General features: G+C 45.9%; 1 protein-coding gene across 1 annotated transcript in view; it reads right to left on the bottom strand.

The window, feature by feature from the left end:
• The window catches only part of LOC144821932 (solute carrier family 22 member 7-like), a 385,030-nt gene that overhangs the window by 344,369 nt on the left and 15,012 nt on the right, over positions 1-25,649 (bottom strand). Inside the window, exons 2-3 of the mRNA XM_078679081.1 lie at positions 22,123-22,635; positions 12,520-12,623 (exon numbers count right to left, since the gene is read on the bottom strand). Of these exons, the coding sequence (XP_078535207.1) occupies positions 12,520-12,623; positions 22,123-22,620 (602 nt within the window). The 5' untranslated portion in view covers positions 22,621-22,635. The remainder of the gene's footprint in view (positions 1-12,519; positions 12,624-22,122; positions 22,636-25,649) is intronic.

The following is a 25,649-nucleotide window of genomic DNA, read 5'->3' on the forward strand; positions in this document are numbered from 1 at the left end:
GGGTCTTTCTTATTTGACAAATATTGTCAAAATACAACCACTTCTTTTGTGGCACCGCATCTGGTCATCAAATAAAACCACTTTTTGTCAAGGGTTTATCCTAGACTGTATTTCTTTGGGAAATGCACATAATATTGGGTGGATACGTTATATTAAAAGCTTTTTCTATGAACTAGGCCTGGAAAAATATTTTCACTCACCCACCTCAATCCTAAAGCTATCTAGAAAAGCATTTCAAGCGCAGTGTTTAACACATCCAGAAGAACTGCGTCTGGCCAAAGAGGCTAGTAAAACATCCGTCCAACACATCTTGTCAATACAAACCACTCTGACTATTCAACCCTACTTAACACCTTCGCTGCGGCGGCTATTCCGCCGCAGCGCTAAGGGGGCGGGGGGGCCGCGCGGCGCTCACACGCTGGTGACGGAACCGCTCCATCACCAGCCTCGGGTGAGCTGTGCTGATGACGGAGCGGTTCCGTCATAGCCCCGCCCGCTCAATAGAACGCGCCGCGCAGGCGCGTCAGGCGGGCCATGACGGAACCGCTCCGTCATCAGCACAGCGCCACCGCGGCTGATGACGGAGCTGTTCCGTCATCAGCGTCGAGAGGTTAACATTTAACATTACCAGCTACGAAAGATTTCTGTTGATTCGGTTCAGGCTAAACTCTTTTCACCGATTATTTACCTTCCCAAAAATAAATAACTGGGCTACAGCATTACCACCTTGTCCATGTGACGATCTCTCTACTCAGGCCACTATCCATACAATGTTATTTTGTAAGTTCTATGGTGAACCTAGGAGGCTCTGTCTTAGCCCGGTTCTAAAATCTATGGGCATTCGAAGATGCCGTCCCGCACTGCTCTCTTTACAGTTTCTGGGAGAGGAAAGTTTAACAAAAGTTATAATTACATTTTTAAGGTTTATTGTTCGGCACAGGCCTAATTTAGAGTAGACCATGACTCCTCTGTCCAGGATATTTATTTTTTCTATGTGACTGTGCAAGACGGCCTTTTTATATCGTTTTTTATAATCACTGAACACTTGTAATCTATGAACTGTTAATGTATTCAAATGAATTTTATCATATACTAGTTTTTAAAGATATGGAAATTTCTATAATTATTGAAGTGCAGAATTTTTTGGGGGGGAAATGTACTTTTATGGTTTTGTATATGAAGAAAACCGAATAAAGTAAATTTTGATTTTTGATTTTTTTTGACTGAGTAAAATACTTATCTATTGTTTCCACGACTCTGAGAGATATATTCTTATTCTTGGGAAACAAAGTTGTCATGTTTATGCGGTTGTCAGAAACTAATCCCTTCTTGTGTATTCAAGAAAGTTTCTAGTGACCTCTGAGCTAGCTGGCACTCACTATTAAGTGTAGTATATTCGATAGAGACCTAGTCAACCTCAGTCCTACGTCATATCTATAGGTCATACTATTCCAATGCGCAGAGCCTATTGGGAATATAGGAACTACTCTACATAACAACATCGACTTTAGTTGACAATCTCAGTAGCAATAGCCAAAAAATGGGAGACACTATTCAACGAAAACAAAGATAGTGCAGCTCCATCCAGCACAGACTTAAACTATATAACTGCACCGAGCAATGACTTAAGAACTGACCCCATCTATCCATCCAGATACATATAAGGCTTCAGGCAGGGCACTTATTGTCATATGAGGGAGGGTTTAAATCACAAACATGTTTGTAACTTTTAATAAAAGGGAGAGCCTGCCTTTTCAGAGATATCCTCAATGTAAACATCACAGCATGCTTGTATTGCACATACCAGTGGCCACTGTTATGGTGGAAGTTGTGTAGTCCCATCATGTTGAAGAGGGAGGGGGTGTTCATATGTTTTTCCTGAGTAGTCATGCAGTGGTAGGTTCAGAAGTCACGTGAGCAGGAGAACAAACAAAAGGAGATGACACCCGGACATCGTGCTCCATGACATTACTTTAGTATCTGGAGTAAATTCTTTTGGGGCCCTGGGAATACTTTAGCTCAAAGCCTCACAAGTGCAGAAGCCACTCTGTTCCCACGCTACAACACAACAATTGGTGAGGAGACTACTGCTGGTTGCGGAGTGTTGCTGTGACCGCTTGCATTCCCATATGCCCCGCTGGGCCTCGGAGTTCTTATTGCTACAGGTCAGTCCTCCTACTGTGTCTGCTGGGCCTACCTGTTTGCTGCTGATTGGCCCCACTGTGCAGGACCTACCTGTGGGTCAATATGGGGGCACTTTCTTCTTCAGCTCTGCTCCACCTGCCCAGTGCGTCCATTGTGAGGTGTCTGGCCATGTCCCCATGGCTGTCGCCTACTGTGGCTACTACGCTGCACCTCGTGCACATCTTTCAAAACCCAATGCTGCAGGTGGCCCTGCCCTCTACACTGGCCCGCCTTTTCTCCTGGTGCTTGAGGGGCTATGCTGTGGTAGTGTGGCACGAGCTTCTTGGGCTTTTCTGTCTTATTCTGCTGCGGCCAAGCACGGCTTCCTTGCACTTGTGGGGCTCATCTGCACTGTGTTCATTTCTGCCCATCTTCACCGGATGTATGACGTTACAACGCATGCTATTACAACGCATGCCTTTACGATACAAGTTTTACAACGCAAGTCATTACAACGAATTGCGTTGGCGGGCGCTGGATAGTGAATAGTATAATTTACTATTCCAACTCCAGTCCCCGTGGATAGTAGGGAAGGGAAACTCTTCCCTATCATAGAGGGCCCCCCAGCGCAAGTTGTTGTAAAAGTTGCGTTGTAATGGTTGCGTCGTAAAGGCACTTCGTTGTAAAAGTTGCGTTGTAAAGGATGTTCCCCATCTTCACCATCCGCTGATGCTTCCATCTGAGAGTCTTGACGCAGCCCTGAGCCTGCCCATCTGTAGGACTCTGCCTGTTGGAGCCATCAGTCTCAGTTACGGCATCTAGTCTGGGAAGCCTTCCCAGCAACTGCCTGCTCTCTCCTCTTTTGTGGTGGCCCATGGGACTCTGCTGTTGGCGTTCCATCTTCCATGGTGTTGGCCTGTCCTGTCTCACAGTTTTCATACATACTAAGCACGGTCAGTGCTGATCGCAATGGTGCCTCATGGAGTCCATCCTGGCCCTTAAACCGTTTATTGCGGATCTCCGCCCTGCCTCACGGGCTGCTTAATGGAAGGCGTGAGTGGTATATTTGGAAACCTATTATGCAGCAGTGGGATTGGACAGTGACAGAAAGCACCCCAAGCTCCTGCATTTAGTGGGCGCTGATTGCAAAGACAGTTATTGAGGCTGGCCCTCCGTTCATGTGCATCATTTTAAAGCCAGCCCTCACTGCATATTTTGAACTGCTTGCTATTCCTGACTACAAATGTTTTTTCCTACGCCAAGCCCAGCAGCAACCGGAGGAATCGTAGATACCTTCTACACCCGACCAGCACCTGCATTCTGCTGGATGTTGATGGATGATGAGATCAGAGCCCAGTTCATTCAAGGTTGCTCTTCCGTAAAACCAAGGGAACATATCCTCCAAGTTCCCAGAATGACAAACATCCTAAAACTGCGCTTGTCTAAAGAACTCTCGATAACACGTGCTGCACACATGGAGACGGTGCGCCAGTGACTGTAACCACAAAGCCATTCAGCCTCATAGCGAAAGCCATCCCTGAAAAAAAGAAGGCTCACCAAAAACTTGCATAGAATCTCAAGTTCTGTCACTGGTGCGGGGGCAAATACCCTCATCAAAGCGACTGACTGCGGCGTTCCAGACTCTGCCTCAACAACCTACTCGTCCCACGTCCACACTAGTCTATTCATTTTGTTCGGCGTCACCTCGCCCGCTAGCACGAGTATTCACAACGGACGCGACTCAGGGACATGAACAACATGAGTTAAGGTGTGTGACTTAAAGGGAGGCACTGGGGTGTTACTCAGATGCCAGACCACAGAAGACCTCCAGCTCGTATCATACGCATACAGTTTGCACTGCACCAATGTAGAAGCACGGCTGGGTGAGTTTGAACCTATGTTTGACAGCATTGGATGCCTCAAGGATCGATTGATACACTTCCACAATGATGAACCAATCCAGCCATTGCGAAGTGTTACTGATGGGTGGCCTTTCACCTACACCTTATGGTGGAAGATGAACTACTGAAACTTGACATACAGATATCATTGAGAAAGTAGAGGAGCCCACCCTTTGGGTGTCCCCTATGGTGGTGGGTAGGAAACCCAAGCAACCCGGAGAAGAGAATATTTGCATAGATATTTACCTATCCAAAATGGCAATCAGGCTTCAGAGACAATTGAGCCCCATGGTGGACGATACTGTGGCAGAGGTATTGGGATCAAAATGGTTCTCGAAAATGGGGCTACTGGCTGGGTATCATCAACTCATGTTGGCGCCTGAATCGAGAGCAATCATTACGTTATCTACACACGTAGGTCTCAGGTGCTAAAAGAGCCTCAGCTTTGGATATCCAACACGGAGAAGTGTTCTAAGAGTGTGTAGTGGGACTTTTAGGTGTCATCAATATCAGTGATGATATCATGTTGCACTCTCCCACTCACTAAAAACATGTAGATAGACACAAGGTGACTTTCCACTGGTAGCTAGAGAATGGGCTCATTCTCAAGCGTGAGAAATGTACATTCCTCCAAAGAGAATTCAGTTTCTATGGTTATTGTTTTTTAGAAAGCAGGTTCATGCCTCAAGACAGACAATTGGCCCCGGCTCCAACCATTGTCACTGAAGTGTGTAATTTTCTGAGGATGGCGACCTATTGTAGGTGTTTCATTCAAATCTAACTGCCCTCACTAGCCCGCTCCAAGAATTGACAAAGGCGAATGCAGTATGGGCGTGGGGCCCATGACCAAGAGGATGTGTCCCAGACAACCAACAGGGCGCTCTTGAAACACACTACATTGGCCTATTTTGAGTCATGTGAGGAGTCTGAACTATCTGGCCTGGGTACTGTCTAGCCCCAGCCAGGTAGAAACAGGTTCTACCTTGCTGAGGTGGTGCCCTAGCCAGGTAGAACCTACCACTCCCATCAGGGGTGGGTGAGTACAATCACTGTATAACCTGCACTCACTCTTGGGTGCCATGGACACTGAGAAATTAGGACTATCACAGAGAAAATTTATAAAGCTTTGGAACAGCACTCTCACACACTAAATACACTGAGCGTCACAAAAGAGACTTCACCCGTGGTATATGTAAATAAAGTTAGTATTCAACACACATTAATTAACACAACATGAACATCAGGTATTTCAGGGCATACATCACATTTGGAAATATTACTAGCAGTACTAGACTCAGCCGTTTTCAAATGACATCAACAGTATGCACAATTGGGAAAGAGACTACTTTACCCTCTGCACGCTAATGCGGTGCAAAATGTTGTCAGAACAATGCCCATCCTGGCAATTATTCCAATTCAATACCACAGTTATAGGGTGCACCCCAATCACAACAATATCAGAAATGTGTACACACAGATAAATACAACACTTTTAAACAGCACCGTGGGCCAAGGCCAACCTGTGTAAAAACCCAATTCATATGTAGTATTCTCCTGGCAGGAAATCAACGTTTAGTGCAAGACAGCTGTGCGGTATAATAAATAACAGGCTGTCCTCATGCAGTCACTCCCGCACACTCATTCAGCACCAATACGATGTGCTACAGATATGAGGCAGGTCCGTATAGAGCACACACAAAACATCCATGGAGGGGAACTCAAAATAAGAATACTTCAGATCGGAATTGGAGAACACCAAGTATAGACCCCGTAAGCTATTTGACCTGGTCAAACACCAATCAAATAACATGGCCCAAACACCGAAAGAACCCTCCAAATCCCTAATATCATCAGAATTAGGAATTGATCTAAATACCGCCATTTACTCTCAACACTTCCCGGACCTGCCCCCTCTTCCGCACCACTCCCTATGGCCTCACATAAAAACCAAGCCCGCTGGACAGACTTCGAATACTATGACGAAGACTCCATCTCCAAAATCCTCTCCACCTTCAACCCAAACAACTGTGTCAATGACCCGCTACCTTCCAACTGCCTCGCTGCTGCCTCCCAAGCCATCGTTCCTTGCTGGACTGCAATATTCAACGCCTCTCTCCAGCAGGGTTCGATTCAGGACCCCTTGAAAGCCGGCCAAGTCCTCCCTATCTTAAAAAAACCTTCACTGGACCTAACCTCTCCTGACAATTTCATACCTATCTCCAATATCCCACTATTACCCAAAGTATTGGAGAAATGTGTACAACAGCAACTAAGCCACCACATCAACAACTTCCACCTACTCAATGACTTCCAATCTGGATTCAGACCGGGGCACAGCACTGAAACCACTATGCTCCACATTGTTGACAGTGCCCTCCAAACCCTAGACCAAGGCAAAACCTGCCTTCTAATACTCTTAGATCTATCCTCTGCCTTGGATATGGTCAACCATGACAAACTACTCAAACGCTTAAATTCAGAATGGGCTTGGATGGTGTGGTCCTAGAATGGTTCAGGTCCTTCCTCCATAACCGTTCTCAGAGATTCCTCATCAAGGGCAACTTATCAGCGCCCACCCCGGTCACGGTTGGAGTCCCCCAAGGCTCGACTCTGTCCCCCACCCTCTTTAATCTCTACTTAGAGCCACTTACCAAAGTTTTTCATACCGCCAACATTTCTTACCATATGCACGCGGACGATACCCAAATATATATCAATATTTCTTCGCTTGAGGATATCCTCTCCCTGAATGAGACCCTGAAACTGACTGTCCAATGGCTAGCCGCTAACCAACTCAAACGCAACGCAAAGAAAACAGAATTTCTCCTAATCTCCCGTTCAAAAGCCGACCTGGAGATTCAGAAGTGGATCAAGGCCATTACTGCCCTAAAGTGCCCGCCAACCATTGTGGACTCTGTCTAATCCCTGGGTATATTCCTTGTCTGTAACCTGAACATACAAGAACACATCAACTCGATGGCCAAAGTAGCCAGATTTCACTTGAGCTACCTATGGAATGCTCAATGCTCCTGACCTAAAAGTGGCAGTTCAAGCACTAGTTATCTCTAGACTGGAATACGGATGTTCCACCCTTACCGGTCTACCCAGGATCTCTTTAGTATATCTAAAAGCCTGCCTCAAGGCGGCCGCCAGACTACTCACTGGCACCAGAAAATTCAACCACATCTCTCCTCAAATGAAAGCGCTGAACTGGCTCCCTCTAGAAGCCAGAATCCAGTTGAAACTGGCATGCATTACACACAAGGCCCTATATGCAAACTCCCCTGCTTATCTGGCACATAACATAGTGGTATCTGGAGGAAGCAGGAATTCCCGATCCGCCAGAAACCTCTTACTCTAACCTGCCTTTTTTCAGAAAAAAATACGATAGGGTGTTCAACGGGGCCACACCAAGAATTTGGAACTCTTTCCCACCCGACATCAGAAGAATCCCTTCTCTCGCACGCTTCAAGAAGGAGGCCAAAACCTTCCTCATGGGTAAATTTCTCACCTAATGCCTGGCCTCATCCACCACATTAGGCCTGATGAATCTAAGACTATCGTTTCCGGATTAAGCTAAGTCTATCGCTTCCTCCCCAGATCACTAATTATCCTGTAAAGAATATGCAAGCCTCTGTTTTTACTGTCTCTAACTATGATTGTAATCATTCACGTGTATCCCCTACCTCGCCAACCTTTTGTATAGTTTTGTATTTCTCTGCATTTTTAAGTTTGTTAGTTGACCTTGTATACCATGTAAAGCGCTCTGATACCATCACAGGTCAAGTTTGCGCTCTATAAAACCCCAAATAAATAAATAAAAAATATCTGTCACCTTATAGCTAACCTGAACTACACTATGGCCTTGGGTTGGAGATAAATAACCTAACCCCTGATATTAGGTTGATTGCGGCTGGAGTCACAATTATTCAGGGTCCCAGGGAGGAAGGTAGGAGTAGGTAGCAGGGCTAATTAGGTGGCAGTTGACAAATGGGGGATTGGCCACCGCTCAGGAAGCTCAACCACATTATGCAGAGCAGAAGCAGGCAGAGGGCATAGTCGTTCAATCAAAGGATTTCACAATTGCCCTCCGCACCAGCTCAGTTCTGCAAAGCACATGTGGGGGTCATGAAGTCTCTTGATCCGCTTCAGATCACTCTCAGAAGCGTTCCTCAACCCAGTGAAGTACGCTTACCACCCGGGCCTGCTCCAGGTAATACTACTCGGCAACACAAAGTCATTGGGACCGGGTGAGGAGAGGGAAGTTGATCCGCTGCACTGAGGACACAAAAGGAACAATAGATGAATGGGAGATGAAGCAGGGGAGCCTCATGGAAGAATGAGGCACCCTGCCAGACACACGTTGATAAAAGTAGCACCCAGGCAACCCGAGTACAATGGAACACAAATCACCTCCTCAGTACCTCCCAGGAAGTAAAGCACAAGATCTGATTAAGCATGAGCACAAAATCCGTTCCGCTCGCGGATTTTGCGGATTTTCGGTAAATTCGCAATCCGCGAACTCCCGCGAATTTACCAAAAATCCGCAAATCCGCGAGCGGCGGATCCGGGGGGCAAAAGTTCAAGCCTTAAAGCTTGAAGTTGTTGTAACTTTTTTAGGATGGCGCCGGCAAGCTGCCAGCGCCATCCTAAAATAGTTACTAAATTAGCTTCAACAGGAAGCACTAATAGATAAAATAAAGCAGGTGCTCGAGCACCTGCTTTATTTTATCTATTAGTGCTTCCTGATGAAGCTAATTTAGTAACTATTTTAGGATGGCGCTGGCAGCTTGCCAGCGCCATACTAAAACAGTTGCAGGATGATGGACAGCTCACTCAAGGGACCCCTGCGCCCTTCGGGGCGATTGCATAGTAACACACACATGGTCGCTGGAACTAGTTGAAGCTCAAATTCAGTGACTCATTCATCAGCCCAAATCCGCAAATCCGCAAATCCGCAAAATCCGCGGATTTTGCGGATCCACGATCCGCAAATCCGCAAAATCCGCGGATCGTGGATCCGCAAAATCCGCCCATGCTTAGATCTGATGCATGTTGATACGAGTCATACAGACAGTTCCTGTCACACACAATGAAAAGACACAAACTCAGTACTACCCTGGAAATGAGGCACAATGTCTGGTTCGATTTGAGCCAAGTTGCACCAGAAAGTTCACATTACACACAAGGAAGAGTTGTAAATTCCATACCTCCCTGGAAATGAGGCACCACGTCTGGTGTGCATTGATAGAGGTCACACCAGACACTACCGGTCACACACAATGAAGAGTTGCAAATGCTGTACCTCCCTGGAAATGAGGCACAATGCCTGGTTCACATTGATTCGGGCTGCAGCAGACAATTCTGGTCACACACACAGGTTCAAGTTTAGCACTGCTGCACGAGGTAGAATGAGGTGCTAACGATTGTATGCCACCACTCCAAGGGTTACGACCTGTGAATCGGACACCGCATGCAATGAGCATGCAGTCAGCGGGTCGCACGAGATAGCGGCGGCATGATCAACAAAGCAGGTCATGCGATGTCCCGCAACCAGTATAACCGCTGACCACTAACAAGAAGCTTATGTGTGTCGAGGTCCCCATGATGCAGGGGCTACATTTCATAGATGTGGGCAATGCTTTGGGGACTCTACACAAGGCAATCTGGTCTCCAGTCATAATACTTAGTTCTCTGCTCACGGCACGCTACCAGTTAGGATCCAGCAGACAATGTGGGCACTTAATAGGGCAACGCTCTCAAAGATGTTACAGCAGATGATGTGAGTCTCTCATGGGAGGTCTTTGATGTCCCTGAGTCCTCCACAAGAGAACAGGGGGCAAGCTAACACTTCAGGGCCCAACACAGCAGCAGGAAGCCAGCCCAGGCCAGCCTCTATTCAGGAAGAGAGCACAGTCCCTTCCAATGCACAACAGATTCCTCTGGCTAGGTGCACCATGTAGTCCAGGATGTCTGTTCCTAAGTCTTCACAAGTATATCTATGCCCTGCTGAAGTATAGCACCAGTAGTTAATACTGTAGTGTGCCTTTGAAGGTAGGGATTGTTCAGAGAGGTTCCCTTTGAAGCACTGATGTCTCCCCTAGCAGTGCAACTATGCAACCACCGGCCTGCAATGGCAGGCTTGATTCATGTTTGAAAGGGTATTCGGGTGGGTGGCACAACCAGTGCTGTCTCCCATTATTAGCCATTAAAGTACCTGACCTGGGTATGTAGAGTACCTTTTTACAGGGCACTTATTGGTACAACACCTAAACCAATCAAGTATGCACTCGGTCCTAGCATGTGTAGAAAGTAGCCGCGGCCCGTGCAGCTAAAAGTGGTGGGGCAGGGTGTGGGGGATTCCGACAGACGATCACGAGGGAAAATGATTTATTTATTTATTTTCCCTCGTGGTCGTCTGTTGAATCACACCCAACCCGGCCCCACTGCTATTACCTGCACAGGCCGCGGCTAGTAGGAAGGGTTCATGCACTTTCTCACTGCATTACAGTGGGAAAGTGCCCAGAGTTCCAAGGCCACGAAAAGAGATTCAGCAAAAACCAGGAGGGAAATAACCCCAAAAAGTTTGGGGATATTACCTAAGAAGAGCCATGTCCAACAGGACTCCGAAAGCATATGCTAGTTAACAGACATGGAGCAAGGGTACTCAGACAATGTATGTTTTGGATTTATATAGCGCTTATAACCCAGGGGTCTCTAAGCGCTTTGCCTTGGGAACCCGTCCTGGCTTTTCCCTGTGAGATAGCCCCTACAGGGCATCCCCAAGGTGAAAGCCAGGCATCCCGCCGCGGGGGGCCGTTGTGGAGATTAAGCAAGCTTAATGCCCAGAGTTGCAGAGTGTGAACCCATGATTAGGTCAGGCACCGAAGCGAGAATTATCGAGTCCGTGGACATTTTGAGCTCGAGACCCTGCCGCGTCGGGAATTGAACCCTGGTCCCGGGTCTGACCTCTGCTTCAGGGTCTGCCTGCTCTAACCAGTGAGCCACACTTCTCCACAATGACAATGAGAAGGAGGCCATTGCAATCCATTTTGGCTGCAGCCATTTTCACATACATCTGAGTGGGCAGCTGTTTTTGGTGCACACTGACCAGAAACCACTTCTTCCTCTCTTAACAGGCTCCTCCTCCAAGCCACCTCTGAAACTTGAGAAGTGGATTCTTCAACTACATGAGCACCAGTTTCCTGTGGAGTACCTGCCAGCTCAGAATCCTGCAGATTATCTCTTAAGCCATGCGTGGCCTGCAATCATCCATGAAGATTTGGGGTGGGGGAAGCAGAGGAGTACAGAAAATTGGTGATTGAAAGGTCAAAACATTTACCTATCTCGCTAAAGGACTTTGAAGAAGCCACTAAGCTGGGTGGGTGTCTTCTTCGCCTGGCTTTCTCTGCAGTAAACAAGGGGAACAGGACACAATTGCTATCCCATCAGACTACTGAGGCAAGACAGACACTACTTTTGCTCTATCGTGAAAGGCATGTGCTAGCTTCCACCCCTGAAGTCTTCCTACTGAGAGGACCCCAGTTGGCAAAACCTGGGCGTTTGACACAGTGTGTTGTTGACCTGGCCCATGCAGCCCATCAAAGGATTGTCAACAACAAAGTCCAAACTCAGATGTAAAGTTTGGTACCCGGGGCTGGATGATCTAGTTGAATACACAGTGCAATCTTGTCTGCTGTGTCAGGCTGCTTGCCCCCAAGCACATCAGCACCTATCATCACGGAAGGCATTACTCCACAGACATGGCACTGAGCCAATACTGATTTTGTGAGTCTGCCGGATGGCAGCAACATGCTGGTACTTATCGATCACTTTCCTAAGTATCCTGAGGTGTAAATTATGATAGCAAGTCAAACAGTGGTCCATTTTGAGAAGGTTTTGACATACGATGTGTTACTGAAAGAGTCTCAAGATGGAAATTTGCGGAGTACCTGCAGTCCAGGGGTATCACTTATCTGCGTATCACTACTTGATGGTCCCAAGTTAATGGAGAAACCAAGCACTTCATGAGAACTCTTAAGCGAACTTCAATAAGGTAATATGGATAGTGCTAGCTGAGAACCTGAACATGGATTGTGCCCTGTAATCATTTCTACGAGATGGTGACTCACACTGCATGCCAGGGGATCCTCTAGGTGAAGGCCTCACAAGTGCAGAGGTCATCGCACGCACACCTTACCCCACGCTACAAGGCTACAGCCACCATGCATGGAACTGTCCATTTGTTTAGGATTACTAGACAGGCACCAGCTCAGGCTGCATTGGCCACTACAGCAGTGTCTCCTAAACTGTTTCACTCAGATTTCATCAATGGAGATTCGGATACGAGACAACATGAATGCCTTGCTCGGCAGACACTGTGGTGCACAATACTTATCACACAAAAAGCAGAGTATAACCAGGGTTGAAAGACTTGAACCACATGTGAGAACTAACACATATGAATTATAGAAACAATAAATACATACCGTACCTATCAGACAAGTAACCATTCAGAATGGCCCCCACCATGACTCCGATGAAGAAAAAGGTGGATGAAGCCTTACTGAGCCACTTCTGCTCGCACACGAGGTCCCACTGAAAGAGAAAGGCAGAGGCCAGTGTTAGAGTCACTCTACTTAGGGGCATATTATCAAGAAACGGCGTTAAAATTATCACCGTTTTAGCGACAGGAAACTGCGAATTCCCATAGAAGCCCATGTTCTGGTGTGAACATGGGCTTCTATTGGAATTCTCAAGAGCACATTATCAAGCCCATTATCGCCGTTCTTGATAATATGCCCCTACGTTTGTTCCAAGAGCTCCTAATACCCATTGCTTTGATAGAACTCTCACTCATGAGATCATGCACTGGTCTTAATATGGTGTATCCAAAAAACAACTTTTTATGATGGGTCATCCACGAACCCATTGGCCCACGTCCCACACATGTATATAGATAAAGAAGAGCCACAGTCCTGTGCCACATTTTTACTCTTTGACTACATTTATCAAATTTAGAGGTAAGCACACCTGATGTTGCCCATCATATCTGTCCATTGTCTTCCTACAGTGTCTAGATGGACCCATGAGAACCCTAGGCATCATCTACTCCCATCAAACAACAAAACATCTTGACCCTAATTTTAAAGTAGAATACTTGACCATTTCACATCCTACAGATACGAATGTGAAAACACGATCATATATTGAAATCTACTGCAGGGTTAATATCTGATTTATATCCTCATGTTGCATTGTGTAGCCATATATTGTATATTAAATATAACATTTTTTAACTAAATATGGTTGTGAAGTGTCCTTTAGCCTTGATTATGCTTGCATGCCCAGGATTTTTTTTTGAGTTTGACAATCACCTCTTCCACCGGTCTCAAGGTACGTCTAAGGGGAGTACATTTGCACCCAGTGTGGCATGCCTTTACATGGCTACCTTCGAACAAGAGGTGATACTGCACACCAGTAGCCCTATGGCAACAACCTGAGACTGTGGACGAGGTACATCGATGACATTCTCATCTTTTGGAAAGGTGATTTACCAACTTGTAACCAATTATGTGAATGGATCAACACTAAAAACACTAACCTTAAATTTACCCACACCACCTCCTTTTCTAAAATTTCATTTCTGGATTTAACAATCAGACTCCAGGAGGGCAGACTAGACATCCCACTGTACAAAAAACCCACTGACACTAACAGTCTGCTATTATACAGTAGCTATCACCCTATGACTTTAAGAAAGAATCTTCCGTTCAGCCAATTTCTTTCGTCTGGGAAGAAATTGTACCTCAGTAGAGGATTATAAAAAAGAAGCCACTCTTCTAGCCACAAATCTGATGAAAAGACAATACCCTGATAAGACAGTCAGGAAATGCATGAAGCTAGCTCGCAATAACAATCGGGATGGGCTTCTAGAAACAAAAGTAAAAACACCTGACAACACCATCGCGTGTGTAATCACTTTTTTAACCCAGGTCGACCCTAATTAAGAAAGTCATAAACAAACATTGGGGCATCCTGAGGACAGGGGACCTGTCAATTACGCAACCACGAATTGCCTTCAAGAGGTCAAACAACCTCAAAGACCTACTAATACAAACCAGACCGACACCAAAATCACAACCACACAAAGTTGCCTGTGGGGCCTCCCCCCAGTAACCGGACATTACTCCTGTGGATCATGTACAGTCTGTCCTCAAACCAAACCAATGAAAGAAATAAAACTAACAGACACCTTCACATGGGTGATGACAAGACACACCAATTGCAATACCAGTGGCTGCATCTACCTACTGACATGACCCTGTGACAAACATTACGTGCGAATGACTATGAAATCAGCTAAAAATAGGATAACTGAACATAAAAGTAACATCCGGTGTGGCAGAACCACAACCAAGCTATACACACATTATTGTGAGAAGAGACATACTCCTGAGAGCATCAAGTGGCTAATCCTGGAAGCGCATCCCACTATCACACAAACTGCTCTGTTCAGGCTTGAATAGAGGTGGGTACATCGTCTAAATACAGCAAGCACTGGCCTCAACGATGACATCCCATGGGTCTCGCTGAACACCTGAAACACCAACAGATAATTTTTCCAAAACTAATTGTTTTGGCGCTATCGTCCCCCATTTGAACTTAAGGACACGTTGACAGACAAATAGGACCAACCTATCACACTGACCTTGTAGTGTAGTTCCTATATTCCCAATAGGCTCTGCGCATTGGAATAATATATTCAGCAGTGTAGACGTAGGACTGGGGTTGTCTAGGTCTCTACTGACTATATTAGACTTAAGGTTTGCCAGCTAGCTCAGAGGTCCCTAGAAAATTTCTCGAATAAACGAGGAGGAGTTTAACCTCCCTGAATGGACAAGAAGGGATTAGCTTCTGACAACCATAAAACATGACAACTTTGCTCCCTCAGAATAAGAGTGTATCTCTAGAGTCTTGTGAAAACAATAGACAGCTATTTCACTCAGTCAATCGTGCGTACTTAGTTTCACCAGAGTGCAGAGAAAATAGAGACAGGCGTTTTCAATAAAAGGTGTTATTTATTGAAGAGTCTTCTTTCTCATGCAAGAGAAATGAATTGCCATAATTGCAATACTTAATATAAAGTAAAGTGCGTACAGTAACAGGAGTATTATAAAATAATACTGTAGAAGCATTGATATGGTTTCTTAGCCATATGATACTTTAAAATAGATAAAATATATACATACATATATACATTGACTAACATACTCAACTGTTGCTTCTAAATACGCCTACCCCAGTGTACTTTACCTAAGCCTAATACGTGAGAAGGTAGTAAGTAAATAGCAGTTTAAGTTAAGCTGATTTTGCCAAGAATCTGAATCAAGAATTCTCTTTAAGGGTTTAGTCAGCTCCGTACCTTGGTAATAGAAAGCAGGAGGGCCGGCTAAGAGATCTGAATATGTTATGTTATGTTATGTTATGTTATTCAATTTTTTGAGCGCACAGCTGCCCCAGCAAAGGGGCGTCCCGGCGCTATAACTGAGAAGGTAACACAACTGACAAGAACAAAGAAAGAGTAGCGACATTTTTAATAGGGCAAGGGGAAAAGATACGTTTTAACTGCTTTCCTGAAAATAAAAAGATCCTCTAGACATCGAATGTGGGCAGGAAGCGCGTTCCAGAGCTTGGAAGCCAACACAGTGAATGATCGGCCGCCTAATCTGCATTTTTGGAAACGTGGGACAAGTGCTAGCTTTTGGCCTGCAGAGCGAAGACTGCGTGAAGGAGTGTACAGAGTCAGGAGGTGTTGGAGGATAGTAGGGGTCTCAGTAATAAGAATTTTAAACGCAAAACAAAGGGTCTTAAACTCTATGCGTCTAATTACAGGTAGCCAGTGCAGTTTAGAGATAGTACTGCGGGCTGAACAGAAGCGAGGTAGGCCCACCAGAACCCTGGCGGCCGCATTCTGTACCCGTTGGAGTCGCAGGACCTCCGCCTGGTTAGCGCCTAAAAACAATGAGCTTGCATAATCAAGCCTCGATAAGACGCTAGCTTGAATCACCATCTGGCGTGTGGGGGCATCAAAAAATTTGAGGATGGGCCTCAAACCACGCAGGATGCCGAAGCACATAGATGCTACCTTCTTAGTGTGACATGCGAAGGTTAGTTTGGAATCGAATCGACATGCGAAGGTTAGTTTGGAATCGAATCGACATGCGAAGGTTAGTTTGGAATCTAGCCAAACGCCAAGGTTTTTTAGTTCGGAAACAGGCTTTGGGGGGGGGCCAGCTCGTTAGGCCACCAACTCGCGCCCCACAGATCTGGATGTTTCCCTAATACCATCACCTCGGTTTTGAGGGCGTTGAGCTGTAAACAATTGGCTGTAAGCCAACTAGCAACAGCCCTCAGACCATCCGCAAAGTTTGATGCCAGTGGGTCAGAGTCCCCATTGAGGACCACCGCCAACTGGGTATCATCGGCATATGATACCATTGTGAGACCCCAACTCTTCGCAACCACCGCCAAAGGTTGAACATATAGGTTGAAGAGAGACCTGGTTTCTTTCATTCAGACCAATCTGGCAAAATTCCATCTTACCTGTGCTTCGATGTATGCTATACAGAGAAGAATGCATGTTGGACATCTGTCTATACATTGCCCTGGGATTTCCTGACTGTGTGTGTACAACAAATGCTGAACACTCCTCTATGATACGCATAAGCTGCTCGACCACACTTGCACAAATAGAACACTTGGATCCTTAGAGTAAGCCCTGTCAACCAATAAGGATCGTCTGGTCTTTTTGCGTGGCATGCCCTTACATTGTCACTGCTACCTAGCAAGCCACCTAGGTGAAGTTTCTCTCCTGACAAGTGGATGAGTGGCAGACCTTTTATGCTATATCTTATCTAAGATGGAGTTTCCAACTGTACTTTAGGAATGTCTAGTATAGCCAATGAGCATTGGGATGCTTGTCTAAGATGCATTCCCTTAAACAAATTAGGTAAAAATATGATAATACAGACTACATTATTTTGGCTTTTGTTATTATTTGACCTTGAAATAGAGATAACAAGGGACTTGTTCCAGACTGATGTCACATCAGGTGTCTAATTGATGTGTATGTTGGAGTGACTTGACACTGTCACAAGTTTACTGGAAAGATAATGACAGACACCATCTGCGTCAAAGGCAGACATGTTGATGATTAAGAAGGAATACAGAATGGAGCCTTGGACTTCTTAAAATGGAGTCAGGCCTTATAGGGGCCGATTCACAGAACTAACTTAAGACAAAATCCTAAACTTACTACTTTTGGTATTCACAGAAGTTAGAATTTTGTCTTAAGTTTGTCTTAAGACAGACTTAAGACAGACTTAAGTTAGGATTTTGTCTTAAGTCTGTCTTAAGTCTGTTTTAAGTTTGTCTTAAGTCTGTTTTAAGTCTGTCATAAATTTGTCTTAAGTCAAACTAAAGACAAAATCCTAACTTTACTACTACTAAATTCCTTCTGTGAATACCAAAAGTAGTAAGTTTAGGATTTCGTCTTAAGTTAGTTCTGTGAATCGGGCCCTGTGTCTTTATGTCATAATACCATGAAGTATCTGCTCCAAAGGTAAATACGCTGGACAGACCAAGTAAAATGAAGCCTGCAGCTAAAACGCAACCTGCCCTGTATGTGTTTAAGAACATAAAATTAAAAGAAAAATGCCTAAAAGCTAGTGCTTAAAATAGAGAAAATTACAGAATTGTGGAAGGAAACAGTCACAACATTTGTGACATTCCTGGAATCATTTCTGAACTAAGCAATCATAAAATAATCACTGAATGTGGTTTTGATTGATCTTGCCTATCAAAACTTCATAAAATATTAAGTACAAATCAATCAGTAATTTGATTGGCTTCAGAAATAACACACAAACTTTCCTCTTTAACTAATTCTCATGAGTCCCACAAATAGGACTAAACCCAGAACACAAACTTCAAAACAGGTTGAAATTACAGATCTACGATGACTAGATGCGACGGGATCCTTGACGAAAGTTCGACTACAGGACCACCCACTCAAGCCCCCGTGGGAATATCTGTCCCACTTGCTTTGGGTAATACACAACAGCGGAAAGCATATAGAAAATCTCATGCAAGCAATCTGATTACCATCTAAAGAAACCACGTTAGACGTGTCAATGGGGAAGTGGCCTTTTTACTAGTCCACCCTGACGAAAGCCCAGGACCTCCCATAGGCCAGTAGAATAGGGCTGAAACACCCTCATAGTATCCTATTTTTAACCTTCCCACCCATCCCACTGATAAAGGATTCCTTTGGTTTGGGTGAGGAATATTTATCTCTAAAGTTACGCCCCCTTACAAATCATCTTCATAGGAGCTCCCTGAAACACGGTCGAGCCCACCCTGAACTTTAGGAGTCATGGTGAACCCGATGATGAAGCATTAGAGTGTGTAAGTGTTATATAAAGAAAAGGGTTTCTTTTCCTTCTCACCCCAATTGTGGGTCAGAACATATCACTGGTCCTATATGAGCCTTTAATGAGACGTTATGTCCTCCAGGCTGTATCTCTTCATCCTCCAGAGGAGCTCTCTACCCTTTAGGGATTCTAGATCTGCACCTCTCCCCATACATTGTTCTACACTGGAAAACAAGGATGCCGGGAGACGTGGACAGTAGCACGCTTACATTGGCAAACAACGCTCTTTTTAACAGACTGTGGTCTCCAGAAGATCTCTCACCCAAGTGTTTAACACACTCTTCAGAAAGGAATGGTTTTGCAAAGGTGCGCCTTACCCATGCAAAGAAATCTACATTAACGTCTTGGCTGCCTCCTTTCCTCATTCTCTCTTGCACTAGATAAATACAAAGGGCCTGATTCACAGAACTAACTTAAGACAAATCCTAAACTTACTACTTTTGGTATTCACAGAAGGCATTTAGTAGTAGTAAAGTTAGGATTTTGTCTTAAGTTTGAATTAAGACAAACTTAAGACAGACTTAAGACAGACTTAAGACAAACTTAAAACAAAATCCTAACTTAAGTTTGTCTTAAGTCTGTCTTAAGTTTGTCTTAAGTCTGTCTTAAGTCTGTCTTATGTCTGTCATAAATTTGTCTTAAGTCAAACTTAAGACAAAATCCTAACTTTACTACTACTAAATTCCTTCTGGGAATACCAAAAGTAGTAAGTTTAGGATTTTGTCGTAAGTTAGTTCTGTGAATCAAGCCCAAAGTAACAAACTATAACATCCCTGCGATCTCCCAGTCCTCACTCTCTTGCACTAGAGATATACAAATAAACAAACTATAACATCCCTACTAAAGTAACTCACTGTAACATCTCTGCTGTCTCCCTGCCCTCTCACTCTCTTGCCCAAGAGAGATACAGAGTAACAAACTATAACCCCCTATAACATTCATGATTTTTCTCTTTCCTTGCTTCTTCTTGCACAAACGAAATGCAAAGTGAAAAACGATAACACCCTGTCGTGTCCCCCGTTCCTTGCTCTCCCCTATCTATTCATCTAAATTCTATCCATTTTCCTCCTGAAGGAAGCAGGGTTAAGGAAGGAGGAAGAGTGACTGACTCTGTCCTGTTCTACTAGTGCATGCATTCAATATAACTACAAGCACATACCTACAAAGTATGTATCACTAGAGTACACAGCTGAGTTGTATCTTCTAATCCATACCAGTGACTGTAGTATTAGGTGCTAGTGCACAATGCCAGAGAACTAATTACTTGCATATATTCCCATTGCAATACCTTCTAGCAGAGCTTAATTTGTGAAATATTATATGCCAGGGCTCTGACCAGGAGGCCACTGCAGCTTGCACCACCCATCACCCTTGTCATTGCTGCCAAAACAACTACTAACCATCTCTCTCGCTTGTAAATGCAACAATTCAGATTATTCCAGGTCCCCCAAGCTAAAGGAATTGCTGAGGCGGCAGGTTTAGCAATTTTTTTTATGTATATTGTTTTCCTAAACAGCTGTTATACTGCTCATCTCTAAATTACTTGAGCAGCACCACCATGTGGCAGACTGCCCTAAGTGTGGTGTTGGCAATTAGGTGCCGCTGCCGAGCCCCGGAAACCAATTAAGTGCCCGTGCTCAGCACCTACTAGTGTACATCACAAGAATATTAGCTAGTTGCACACTCCTCCATGGTAGTAATCACCTGCTAATAACTGAAAAATAATAGCTTGTAGTGCCTAGCTCCAGAGAATTAATCACCAGTATACGCGTACAACGCATTAATAACTGGCAGACGTAGCAGGTTATTAATTCTAGTACATGCCTTTAGTTTATTGACTCACATCAATTGAAGGTCAATTAAAAGTACACTCCCATAGCAAATTAAATAGTGGTGAGTGAAGAATTCTACTCCTCTGTCGGATTTGACAGAGTTTTGCACACTCCGCGTTCCGTTTGGAGCGTGGAGTTTCTGATTTTACAGTGTGGGGCAAACTACTGGTGCTACAAATAAGAGTGAGCAGCGCGACTTAACAGAATCTTCCGCTGGCAGAACTCTGCGTGGCACGGGAGAGTTTTTCCGGCACTTTATGGAGTTCCAAAAAAGGACTGGAATTAACTTTCAGTACACTCCAGTCTATTAGATTCAAGCACACTACTACAGAGAATTAAATATAAACAAATCTTCCTCATTATTATTCAGCTGCACACATCTATAGGGCATTAACCGCTGTACAACCCTCCAGCCAGAGTATTAACTACTTAAGTACTCTTATAGAGTATTAACTACGATCCTATACCTTCTGATTGCAGAGTACTGCTCCACTCCTTGGGTATATTAAGTATTCGAGCATTGACCAGTAACACAACTCTCCACAGCATTAAGTACTTATGTATTACTATACAGTACTAACTTCTAGCACATGCCTTCAGATTATAGAGTGCTGCTCTACTCCTTCAGTATATTAACCCCTTGCGTGCTGCCGTCGGCCGTCGGCCGTTGGACGTCGCAAGCACTATCTCGCTGGTGCTCCGAACGGCCGACGCGGCCCCGCCCATTTTTGCAGAAGTGCCGCACTGCCGCAAAATCCTGGCCGCGGCAAACGGGTTAAATATTAGAGCGATAAACACTAGTACAACTCTCTACAGCATTAACCATTCCTTCTGTAATGTTAAGGGTAGCAGATGAACTCAAGTTTCTGTCCCTCACCACAGTATTTGTTAGCAACTGGCAGTAAGTGCACATTCTCAGGCACCTCAAGCTGCACTCATCGGCACAGAGCGAATCTTACTCCTTGGAGTAAAAGCCACTCAGTGTATGTTACTCTTACTGCTTGGAGCACAGTCTAACCCATTCGGTGAGGGGCCAATTCACAGAACTAATTTAAGACAAAATCCCAAACTTACTACTTTTGGTATTCACAGAAGTTAGGATTTTGTCTTAAGTTTGTCTTAAGGCAAACTTAAGAAAGACTTAAGACAGACTTAAGACAAACTTAAGACAGACTTTAAGACAGACTTAAGACAAATTTAAGACAAAATCCTAATTTAGGACTGTCTTAAGTCTGTCTTAAGTTTGTCTTAAGTCTGTTTTAAGTCTGTCTTAAGTCTGTCTTAAGTTTGTCTTAAGACACATTTAAGACAAAATCCTAACTTCTGTGAATACCAAAAGTAGTAAGTTTAGGATTTTGTCTTAAGTTTGTTCTGTGAATCAGGCCCTATGACTCCACTCACAAGGGCACAATCATAGAAGGTATGTGGGACTCTCACTCACTATGGCACAATTATACAAATTAGATGTGAGTCTCACTTCTAGGAGCACAGATTAACACATTGGGTGCTGGACTCACTCCTTGGAGCAAGTCTCACTCATTTGGTGTGATTCTCACTCCTTAGAGAATACTGTGATCCACCGGTTTTAACTCTCTAACTTTGGATCACAATCTTTCTCATTGGCTGTGTATCTCACTCCATGGAATCGTCTAATTCTTGGCCACTCGCTACAGTCTCATTGGTTTTCATGTAGTGGAAGCATTGGGGTGTTCATCTGTGTTATATTAAAACATTAACCTTTCGTCAAATTCTAATAAGATCAGCTCTTACCTGTGTGGCTATGGTAGAGGTGAACTGGGAGTGGTCATAGGCCCAGCCTTGCTGGCAGCTCTGCAGGGTGGATGCTTTGGGTGGTCCCCAGGTGGAGGTGTTGGGTGGTCTCCAGGTGGAGGTGTTTGGTGGTCCCCAGGTGGAGGTGTTGGGTGGTCCCCAAGTGGAGGTGTTGGGTGGTCCCCCTGTGTACTCCTTGGGTCTTCTCCAGGTGTAGTTCTCCAGCAAGTGCCACTGGGGCTCTCTGTACATCTTGCAGGAACTCAAGGTCCCATCTGGCTCTCTAGGGATGTTGATGAGAAGCAGCTCCGCCTCCGTGAAGTTCCCAAAGTCACCCTGATCAGAGAGGGCACAGTGGTGAGGAGGCACCACAGCCACAAAGTTGTTCAGCAGGTAGTGGAAAGGGAGGTTGATCCTTGGAATTGCCAGGAGTAACAAAATCAAGATCTGGAACTTTCCAAAGCCCCCAGTGTGTTGGAGGAGGTCCTCGAACTTCATCCTGAGCAGAATCCACTGCGGGGCAAATAAAGGAGAGGAGAAATATCAGAGAACTTATCCAGAACCATACTGCACCCTAGGGCAGAGAAAGAGAGAGGTAGACATCAAAGGAGGAGAAGACAGACAGAGGGGATCTGAATCCAGTGGAGATCAGAGGAAGAGACAGAGCTGTAAAGACAAGAATTGGAACTTCATCCAGAGCAGTATTCCAAAGAGGGAAAGCTAGAGGTGAAAGGTCAGAGGACTTTATAAAGAGCAGTACCCCACTGGGAAGAGAGGAAGGAAAGGTAAAAGGTCAGAGATGTCCTTCATTATTACCACCTCAGTAAGTCAGAGATATTCCTCAGGGTCATAGGGGCACAGGGGCTCCCCCTCTGTGGTCTGGTTGTCACAGGCAGGGATCCTAGGCCAGAGAGGGGCTGCACCCACTTATGAGGTCTGACTGAAGCCCCTTCCTAGACCTCAAGGACAGTGTCAGAGCTCCTCCCTTCTAGGCCTGTCCCCATGGAATGGTGTTTCATTCCTGAGAAAATGGGTCTCCTACGTTAAATGTGAGCAGTCATAACCGGGGTGCAGAGGGACTCCCACATCCCAGTTCCCAAGTTTCACCGCAATAGCTGTCTTGCACCCTGCACATTGCATCTAGTTATTATTGTGTGCATAAAGTGTGGAGACCAGGAAATGGCCGACATAAAGGGCGCACAGTGTGCCCTGACACTAACCTGCAATGAAGACAGTGAGATGAGGCCAGACAATAAACATCGCTTGAGGCCATGCTTTGAATGCAGCAAGATGGGGGTAGACAGTGAGTACTGCCCTGCCCCTGGGGCAAGACAGAATTAGAGCAGAGAGGGACTGCCACCCCTCGCCCTGCAGTGAAGACTAAAAGTTTAGGGGGAGCCTCTAGCCCAACAAAAAGGGCAGAGAAATGAGGGCAGGCATTGGTCACCTTCCCTGGCCCAATAGTGAGGGTAGAGAAATTAAGCCTCTGGCCACATGTGAGTTTTGAAAGATAAATCTAGACAGTGAGTACAGCCTCCGGTGTTCAGAGAGAACAGACCAAAAAAGACAGACTGCAGAGTTTGCCTGTGGCCACAGGAAAGGGGGAAAGATGAGTTGACACTATTTGGGCCCCCTTGATGAGAACAGAGAAATGGGTGCAGAAATTGGACAGTAATGCTATGCAAATCTTTTAGTGCACATTATACCCCTGGGTAGTATCATGGTGCTGAGGTGTTAGTCTAGCAAAACGTAGGGCCTTGGGGGAATATTCGAAAAGCCATGTCTTCAGCTTCCTGCAGAATTAAAGAAATGAGAAGGAGGCTGTTATGTGTAGCAGCAGGTGGGTTCACGCTGTAGAAGTGATGTAGGGGAAGGCTTAAGTGCTGAATTTGGTTTCCCATATGTGTGGGAAGCATGCAAATAGGAGTACGAATGAGTAGATGTGACTGGAAGGTTTATGAAAGCAGATGCGACTGTTGAGGTATGCTGGGCCATTGTAATGTAGTGCCTTGAAGCGTGGGTGAATGCAGCATGGGAGTTTGTGATTGATTCTGCCCTCCAAGCTCTGAATGGTCTGCAGCCTACTGGTGAGTTTTTGTTTATCCTGTTATAGAGGGAATTCCTGTAGTCCAGTTTGCTTGTGACAAGCGTGTACAAGACTATTTTACAGATGATAATTGGGAGGAATTTAAAAACCTTTCTTAGCATCTTCGAGGGTATGAAAGCATGAGGCGGTGATGCGTGGGCATGGTGAGTTTGCTTTGATGATCCTGAGATTCTTGGCATGGGTGATGGGGTGGGTGTTGGACCTATCTCTGTTGGCCGCCAGGTAGAGTCCATAGTGAAGTGCTCTTCCTGATGCTCATTGTTGGACCCGGCCTCGTGGCGTGGTTCGCCTCTGTCCCTCCACACCCTGTGAGCATAGGCCTGTACCCCGAGTCCCCTGCGCAGCCTCCCCGTTAGTGTAGCCTGCACCCCGAGCCTGGTCGCCCTACCCCAGCGAAGCCTAGATCCCCCTGGAACCTCGACCAGGCCTGCCTTCCCCGCTCCACTCCCGGCTCCGAGCGCCTAACCTTGCATGCCCCACAAGGCCCGGACGCCATCTTCCCTTCCCGACATCCCTGTCTCCCTGGGCCTAGCGTGACCCCGGCCCCAGTGAAACCCAGGCTCCAAAGGCGCGCCAGTCCCGGCTGGGGGGTAAAGGGCTCCCGAGTGAGATAAGCCAGGGAGTTTCGATGGCACCTCCGGCCTCCCCTGACGGGCTGGTTTCTGTCACACCTTTGGCCCTCCCCTGTGGGCCAGTTTTGATCACCCCTCTGGCCTCCCCGAGGGCTGGCTCCAGACCCGCTGCGCATCTGGGAATCACCGGACCCATCTTTCAAAGGGATCAAAGAGCCAACCGCCGGACCTCGCCAACGACCAGCCCCCAGGGCCTGAGACCCCCGCCTGAGAGGGTCCGGAGATCAAAGAGCAGAAGGACTATAACTGGGCCCGCCCGACAACTAGCGGGCAGTTGTATCTTGGACCTGAAGCCCTGCTGATCTGATCGCGGCTAACCCTAAGAAGACTCATCCTGAACCTCTGAGCCCTGCTGACGCTGATGCGGCTCAAGCTGAACTTGCAACCATCGGAGCCCTGCTGACGCCGTCGCGGCTCGACCTCTAAGACCAACGGAGCCCTGCTGACGCTGTCGCGGCTCGAGCTGAACCTGCACCATCGGAGCCCTGCCGACGCTGTCGCGGCTCGACCTCTAAGACCATCCGAGCCCAGCTGACCCCGTCGCGGCTCGAGGAGTACTCTGGTCCGGCTGGACCATCCAGACCACCATCACGACCGAGCCAACTCGACGGAGGTGAGGCAGTCAGAACGACCATCATCCCGTGCCCCCCGGCTCGAGGATTGAGAGCTGTGCGTAGGGTATGCCTCGTACTGACCCAGAGACTAAAAGACTGTCCCGCTTCCCCCTTCCCGAATCCTCTAAGTCTTTGTGGTCCCTTGACCACTCTGTATATAAGAGTGCTTCCTTC

This window comes from Lissotriton helveticus, chromosome 2_2 (assembly GCF_964261635.1).
Source record: "Lissotriton helveticus chromosome 2_2, aLisHel1.1, whole genome shotgun sequence".
Taxonomy (NCBI): domain Eukaryota; kingdom Metazoa; phylum Chordata; class Amphibia; order Caudata; family Salamandridae; genus Lissotriton; species Lissotriton helveticus.